The sequence below is a fragment of the Barbus barbus genome (genome assembly GCF_936440315.1).
Source record: "Barbus barbus genome assembly, chromosome: 43".
NCBI classification, from domain to species: domain Eukaryota; kingdom Metazoa; phylum Chordata; class Actinopteri; order Cypriniformes; family Cyprinidae; genus Barbus; species Barbus barbus.
The window spans coordinates 2429667-2438320 of record NC_136721.1 but is presented as its reverse complement, the minus strand read 5'-3'; the positions used below and the strand labels follow the sequence as shown (position 1 = coordinate 2438320).

Here is an 8654-nt window from a genome sequence, read left to right as displayed (position 1 = left end):
ATATTGTAATGCATTACTTTCCATAAAAAGCAGCTAAGTAAAGCAATTAGTTACTTTTTTATGGAATAACACAATATTGTAATGCATTACTTTCCATAAAAAGTAACTAAGTAACGAAATTACTTACTTTTTATGGAATAACACAATATTGTAATGCATTACTTTCCATAAAAAGTAACTAAGTAACGAAATTACTTACTTTTTAGTGAGTAACGCAATATTTTAATGCATTACTTTTAAAAGTAACCTTCCCCAACACTTCCCTTTGCTATGCTTTACTGGCCGAAGACTTCAAACTGCAGCCTGTGCTGAGCATCTAATGAGGTGGTTGAACAATCAATGTTTGCGCCTTTCACAACGGACTTCACTAGGATGAACTGCTGAGGCTTCCAGCCAGACACCTAGAGAGACGCCTACATCTCAGCTTTATGATGGACTTCTCCATCAGGCACAAACTGACCATCTCAGTCTTAGGATGGGCTGCACAGAAAATAAACAGTTATTGGCCACAACATTGAAACTAAAGACACTGCATTTACGTGTACCTCACCAGTCAACAATTAAGAACTAACCTTGTAGTTCAATCAGCTGTATGTGAATTCTTTTCTTGGATCTCCTTGCATGATTGTATAAATCTAATTGGACGAGGCATCTATGATTATACATCACCCCGTTTGACCCTCCGTACTAATTGTAAAACATCCTCAAGCACTCCTGGACTAAGCACGCTCATGCTGTTAAGTGCAAGGCTACACTGAGTATTACCACATGAAGTTTTACGATCAAACGGGCTTGTTATGCAACTGAGTTGTGTAATACGGAATGATTATATATTTCACACCTCTTCAAACATGTACTCACACCACCTCTGTTGTTGAAATGTGGAAAATGCAGAACAATGGTAAATGCCTGTTTTTGCAGTGTTCCTGAAAATGGGTGGATCTGACTTCAAATCTCACTCGCTCAGTTGTGATAACGACACCTGCAGTGATATGCATGAGATGCATCACTGTGTCTGCAATCGTTTTGAGTTGTTTTCATACCATACTGCAATGCTGCACAAAGTGAGGACAATCTGTTTTACCAAAACAATTGGTGCATTGGTCCTATTCATTTGCTTAGACTAAATGTTACATAACATTATTCCTAATATCAACTATGAGATCACTGTGTCTACGTTAATGCACCCCATATGATAATCAGAGTAATTGCTAATCCATACAAGTGTAGTATGATCGATAATATAATATAGGTTACAGTGGACTTTATTGAAATTTCATTTCATCATGGATTCTGACTTATGGCTGGGTATGTAGCTGTTTTTGACAAGCAGCACAGTGAATTTTCCAGTGTCTCTGAGGATTTGGTGTTTATATAATGTCTCTCTCTCTCTCTCTCTCTCTCTCTCCTCACTCAGCATTCAACGAACTTGAACTCGGAGAGGAAGCAAGCAGCCCACATCCTATCGTCATGGTAACAGCATGTGAATGCGTTGAGCCAGAGCAGAGAGCTAGAGAGAGACAGCGATAGAGTGGGAACAGCATCACACGGCACGTCTCGGTCTCCAGAGCGATTGAAAGGTAAGACGAAGGGGATGATTTTGAGGATAATTGGGTTTGGCCATCCTCAGAGATCTGGGAAATGTGCTTTACTGCATTTACAGGTTTGCTGATTCCATGCCTTTGTCTGTGACGTTTGTCCTCTGCAGCAATATTGTGTATTTTGGCAAAGTGACCTCTGACTTTGGTCATGCAACTTCGTAGTTTCTTAAACGGGTTCATGTAGCCTTGTATTTTGCATAGTTATTTCAACCTGTCATGGGTGTCATGCACATCAGTATGGTTATAAAACATACATATTTCTGGCCGTAAGCAGCAACGTCACAATGCACACGCAGGAGCATGTGAGGAGCAAGATGTGTGCCTTTTTCCAGTGTTTTGCTGATCTGAATTCCTGAAGATTCCTTTGGTAACAGCGCTCGTGACAACTTTCATGTCGACCACTGGTCAGTGATACCACTGATTATAAACACAGAGCGACAGGTTGTCGAGGTTTGAGCAATAGGTAAGCAGATGTAAACATTTGGTATCATTTTCAGAGCGAGCATCAGGTTGATGGCGTCCTTCTCAGCAAGAAGCTTGGGACACTCTACAGGTCTCGTTTAATTGCAAAACCATGTAGGGTGGAATAGCTTCAATTTTAGATTCGGTCTTTGTATTTTCTATTCCTTCTTTTCTATTTGTTCTCTTAGACATACTGCATCTGCAACATTTTAAAGATGTCCTTGCATTTTTAAATATAGTTAGTAATGGCCTAACTCTGTTTTAAGCGAATACAATGGATGCATTCACATAGATGATGGTGCGTTTTGCTGGCTGAGACACTTTTTAAATAGATAAATGGACTTCAGTTTGAATAATCTTGTTATTTTCTTTTGAAAGGTATGAGAAGAGAGCGAATATTCTGTGCGATCATTCTGGTTTTGCTATTTTTCAAAGAGATGTAATTTGACATCATCACTTAATTAATATTATATTAATAATGCGTATATTGCATATATAAGGCCCCTTAGGCTGCACGAGATTGAGGGGGAGATATATAACAAATGGAATTGACAAAATCACAACTTCAAACGCCCATTTTTATTTCCAAGACTGGCAAAGCATAGATTTTCTTTTCTTTTATTTACAACAGAAAAAATAATCGTCAAGGCCAGCCTGGGTAACACTTAAGTATAGGGACCAATTCTCACTATGAACTAGTTGCTTATTAGCATGCCTATTATTAACACATTGGTTGTTTATTAGCATTTATAAAGCACATATTCTGCATGACCATATTCTATATCCCTAATCCTACCTCATACCTAAACTTAACAACTACTTACTAACTATTAATAAGCAGCAAATTAGGAGTTTATTAAGGCAAAAGTCATAGTTAATGGTTTGTTAATAGCGAGAATTGAACCTTAAAATAAAGTGTGACCCCGGCCTGTTTTGACCTTGTAACCCTGATCTGAGCATTAATTGTCCCTTCTCTTCAATAAAATAACATGGTGGCTCCCTACAGTACGGAAAAGTTAGCTATTGTCCGTCGCCAATCGCGATAAAAGCATGTGGAAATACAGTTGAGATTTCTCTTAAGTCTGCTTTCTGTCTTTACATGGATTAACAGGTAACTGTTGCCATGGCAAACACCCACTCATGTACCAAACAAAGACCAAGATGGGCAGATTTTCTCTTCCACACTTTTTAGTCCACTGTGTTTAAAGCATTTGGACAGTCACCCATGAGTGGAAAAGAGATTCAGTATTTACCTTTATTTTATAGCATCATAGCCCTGCAATGAATTATTCTTTCTGTCGCCGCAGGTTGTGTATTTTCAAGCTTGAAGAGCTAATGGAATATCTCTGCAACTGATTCATGGGAAAGTGCTGAACTAAAATTGAAGATGGAAAACACAACCTTGGTTTGTTCTGCCCAAGGCTGGTGCGGCCCGAACGTTTCCACCTTCTCATCCGAGTGGGATGATAGCATGAACTCCTTCCTGATGGCACCTGACGTGATCAAACCCCCTCCACAGTTCCAGGATCCAGAGGAGCTGAGCCAGGCATCACCCACTAACTCCGCTGTCGTGATAAGACGAGACAAAGATTGCGTGAAGAAAGAGCGTAGGAGTCGACCAGCAAGTAACATAGAGCTCCACAGACGCTCCTTGTCACTTTCCACAACTGTCAACACCAACCCTAGTGTGGTCCGACGCCGGTGCGAAAGCTATGCACTTTCATATCCCAGCAGCAGCTCAGAGGACAGCGGCAGCGACAGCACCTCTGCCAGGAGGGGAGATCGACTCCCAGATGCCGTGCCGCGATCTAGATCCCGGAGCATTGTCCTCAAGAAGGCCAAAAGGAAACCGGCTCCACCTGTGCGAACAGTGTCGCTGCAAAGGCTCGCGGCGGAGAAGTATTCAGAGCACAAATTACAGGGGCTTCCTCTGAAAAAAGATGCCCAAAACATCATGATACTGCCAGATCTCATTCCAACCTCAAAGCAAGAAGTTGGTAAGAGCAAGAAACCAACAGCTGAAGCACCTACCACGGCACTGAAGGCCCCTGTCTCTAGTCACCGAGCACTAAATGAGCTTCGATCCAGCGAACCATGCAAGTCGGGCTTGGGCCCGTCCGTGGCAACTCCAATAAACCAAGGTACCCCTGGTAATTATGAAATAAACACATCCCCGTCTTCTTCCCACTCCTCACCCTCCCAGCCTTCCATCTCCTCTCCTTCCAAACGCTTCGGATCGAACTCTCCATCGAGTGGCTATGCAAGCCAATGCGAAACACCCACTCAATCAGTCCTGTCCTCAGGACCTTCTCAGCTGGGCGGCAGAATGCGCCATAAGGCTTCCAGTGTTATTCCTGGCCAAAGGGCGAGAAATCGCAACGCAAGGCTATCTCTTCAGCTCCCTGAACTTCCCCAGCACACTCCTGATCCAGAGCCTTCCGTAGTTCAGCCAAAAGTAAACCGCCGCTACTCGGACAGCACCGAAGCCACCAGACCCAAGCAAAGGATGAGTAACAGTTTGTTGATTATGCCCGTGGTTACTCAGGAGGATCTGAACAACGTGCATTTACGCTCGGTAAGCAGCTCCGATCTTGAGAATGCGCAGGAGACTACAGCGGACATTATCGAGGAGGAGGTCTCTTTAAGCCCTACAAACCACCAAAAAGCCAAACCTCCAGTGGCTCCCAAGCCCCAGAGAAATAAGTGGCCACCCAATGCCATGGTTCAGCCACGTGTTGGAACGGCTTCTGATCCAGAACCGGCGACAGTCAAACCCAGTGAGAGACTGGAAGATATTTACGCAATGATTAACAAAGTAAAACCCACAGTGACTGTACCATCTCAAAGTACTGAACAAGCACATCATCTGAAGCAGCAGAAGGACTGCTACTTTTTGGAAGGACATTCTCCACAGCCAATGAGAGAGTCCCATCAGCCACAAAATCCAAATGCGCTCCCCTTCAGCACAACCACCTGCTCTAACCAATATGAACTTCATAAGAAGCGAAGAGCCCCACCACCGCCTCTGACGAAGACACCAGCTGTGGACAATTCATTTTATTATAACTCAGCTGATCAGAAAAGCCCAGACGATTCCTTGTCTCCAAGTAAACTCAAGTCTCCGAAGTCTCCAAACTCTGCAAGTCAGTATCATGTTACCCTATATGGTGTCATTCCGTCTTACCCTATGGTCATTGAGCAACAGCACTCAAATGCACCAGGTAAGAGAACTGTAAAGGACTGAATTTTATTTTTCAGTTTGTGAAACTGCTATATACCAATGCATCATTTGCAGTTCTTAATGTCAACAGATCAGCCAACTTACGATGTAGAGAAGAGGGACCGAATGCCCGACCTGGGACCTCTACAACTGGTAGGAGAGGAAGACGATGTGTTTCTTTACAAGTCCAAATCCCAAACAACGGAGGACCTGTTCACCATAATTCACAGGTTACTTAGCACTGCTACAAAATGCACCCTTAAAAATAAAGGTGCTTAAAAGCTTCTTCACAGCGATGCCATAGAAGAACCATTCAGTCAAATCTCTATAATCTGAAGAACCTTCTTTCGCCACAAAGAACCTTTTGTGAAACAGAAAGGTTCTTAAAGTTCTTTATGGAACCATTTAGACAAAAAAGGTTCTTCTATGGCATCGTGAAGCACTTTTATTTTTAAGAGTGTACTGTTGTTTCCAGTACAGCTCTTGTCTTTTTTTGAAGTTGGCTTATAAATTCTGTACTCATATCGTTTTGTCTTTTTGCAGGTCTAAAAGAAAGCTCCTGGGTCGTAAAGACTCCTTCGAAAACAAGCAGGGTGACCCGGGCACTCAGATGCTCGGCAGCGGAGCGTCCAAAATCACTTCTCAAAATGATAACTTCATGGCTTTTCTGAGAAGGACAAGAAGTGCCAAGGCTGGTTGCAGTGAACGAATCTCAGCCACAGAGCTCCTCAGAAGCTCCAAGCCCACGGCTACCATCGCAGAAAACATGACCCACTGCAAAAATAGCTATGCACAGTCACATGGTCCATAAAGCACCTTTTTCTCCAGTCGTGTTTTATATATAAATTAGTTTGTGACAAAAGTGCCATGTTAAAGTTTCTGAAATAATATATTAAAAGTATCAAGAAACCAGCTTGTATATTTGCTTTTGTTTTGAATAAGATCTAAAGTAGAAGTTAAAATGTATATCTTCCTGAAACACGTATGTTATTGTGAATGATAACAGAATGGTTCACAATTGTAAATTCAAATATAGCTTTATGTGTTAATGTACATATAAATGTTTTAAGAGTTGAGACGCTATCCTGAGAAAATATTACAGTTCTCGTCACTATGTTACTGAATATTAAAACGTAAATAATTTGTTGTGTTTGGACTTCCTGCCTTCTATAAGGAAGACTAATGTATATCAATGACTGTTTTAAAGATGTTCTGTAGATTTGCACATGTTCAGTATATTAAATTACTTTTCAGAAGTAACATTCTACGGTATTTTCACCCTTTGCATGCATTTCAATTTTCATGTTTACAGAAATGCATAGTATTTAGTATTGCATATAGTTTAAGCTGATCTCAAAATGTATCTCGTCATATCAAAGTACCATTAAATATCGGATGTGTGAGCAAGAGCTGCCAGACATAACAAGGAATAATTCCTTATGAATTAATATACTGTAATGGCATCACACACCTATTGCAGCCTGACTGAAGGGTTTATTACACGTGTCAGCCTGTGAGAGACAAAGACTCTCATTTGTGAAAAAAACCTGAACTTCCTCTTGTAGCCGAGTTTTTATTATTATTATCATGAATAGGATAGTGCATGAAAATTGGCTTTTGCTGCATTATGGGGAGGGAATGCATTTTAAACATTTCTCCTATAACACTCACATTTGACATGGTAACTTTACTATAATATATACAGTAGCATGCATGCATTTAATATTGCATTAGGATGCCGAAAAGGTTCTTCTCAAGCAATCAATTCAGTTTTAATTCATAATGATGTTGAGCTTGTGTCTTGGTGCTTCTGTTAAACAACCCAAGCTGAACAAAATAAGATGTTTGCATAAAGATGTCACAAAATGCTGTGCTCTTAACCTCAGTGTAAATAACTATACAGCTGAATGTACAACTATGTGAGACTATACACATATATAGGCCTATGATTTAAGTGTTGAAGTGCTAAATACATTTGAATATATAATAGCTAAATATTTCAATAAAATGCTAAAATTCTTCAAGGTCTTTTATCAACAGATTAATATTTTGTCAAATTTGGATGGCCAAAATCACTATCAATGCATGTAATCTGGATTACGTAATCAGATTCCAAATATTAAGTACTTGTGATTATATTATGTTACATTTTAAAATGCTCATAATCAGATTACAGTCACTTTTTCATGGATTACATGATTACTTATTATTCACTGGCAGTAAATGGCAGTAAATTATTTTATTGATTCTCCTTAATTCTTCTTTTTTTCTCTTTTAATATTTCCTTTCTAATAATCTTATTGTGTCATACCATTTAGCTTGAACTATATTCACAATTGTCATGTAAATAAATATGCAAACCATGTTGCTGAATTTAAGGGGAAAAGCACACCTCAAGCAGTTAAACCATGTATGAAACAAATAATTACGCAGGTTACTAAACACTGGTGATTTATAGCTGTGAAAAATGTGACCCTGGACCACAAAACCAGTCATAAGGGTCAATTTTTCGAAATTGAGATTTATACATCATCTGGAAGCTGAATAAAAAATATTTCCATTGATGTATGGTTTGTTATGATCGGACAATATTTGTCTAAGATGCAACTATTTGAAAATCTGGAATCTGAGGCTGCAAAAAAATCTAAATTTTGAGAAAATCACCTTTAAAGTTGTTCAAATGAAGTTCTTAGCAATGCATATTACTAATCAAAAATGAAGTTTTAATATATTTACAGCAGGAAATGTACAAAATATCTTCATGGAACATGATCTTTATTTAATATCCTAATGATTTTTGGCATAAAATAAAAATCAATAATTTTGACCCATACAGTGTATTGTTGGCTATTGCTGCAAATATACCCCAGCGACTTCAGACTGCTTTTGTGCTCCAGGGTCACATATAATGACCTTCAGTAACTGTTGATTCTGGAAGTCTGGACAAAAATATTTCTAACCTGGAAGACTTTGGACATGTAATGTTTACTAATGTTTATTCATATACAGTAATGTACTGTAATATAATGTTTAATGCATTTTATGGCATTGATATAAAAAATGGAATATATTTTCATTCTCTTTGTTTTTCATATCAATATGGTACATTTAAAACAAGTTAGATTAAAAAAAAAGTAATCTAAAAGGACAGATTACATTAGCTAAAATGAGTAATAGATTACGTTACTAATTACAGTATCAGTAATCTGTAATCAGTAATGGACTGCAGTTTGTAAGTAATCTACTCACCTCTAATCACTATTATTATACACTATTATTTATTGTAGTTAATATTTTAATAGTGGAATAAAAAGAAAAAAATATTTCTAAACTGTCCTGAAAAGTCCTGAACTTCAAAGTAAAAAGGGTTT

At 39.0% G+C, this 8654-nt stretch overlaps 1 protein-coding gene across 2 annotated transcripts; it reads left to right on the top strand.

Moving 5' to 3' along the window:
- The first annotated feature begins 1418 nt into the window (after positions 1–1418).
- LOC306862652 (NHS-like protein 2) lies at positions 1419–8109 on the top strand. 2 transcript variants are annotated; one of them, XM_079405565.1, is made up of 4 exons: positions 1419–1580; positions 3371–5284; positions 5359–5513; positions 5827–6541. In XM_079405565.1, the coding sequence occupies exons 2-4, from the start codon at positions 3451–3453 to the stop codon at positions 5830–5832; spliced, it is 1995 nt and encodes a 664-aa protein (XP_079261691.1). In that variant the 5' UTR covers positions 1419–1580; positions 3371–3450; the 3' UTR covers positions 5833–6541. The 2 variants fall into 2 exon arrangements, with proteins under 2 accessions (XP_079261691.1, XP_079261690.1); XM_079405564.1 differs by having other exon boundaries at positions 1460–1580; positions 5375–5513; positions 5827–8109.
- The last annotated feature ends 545 nt before the right edge of the window (positions 8110–8654 follow it).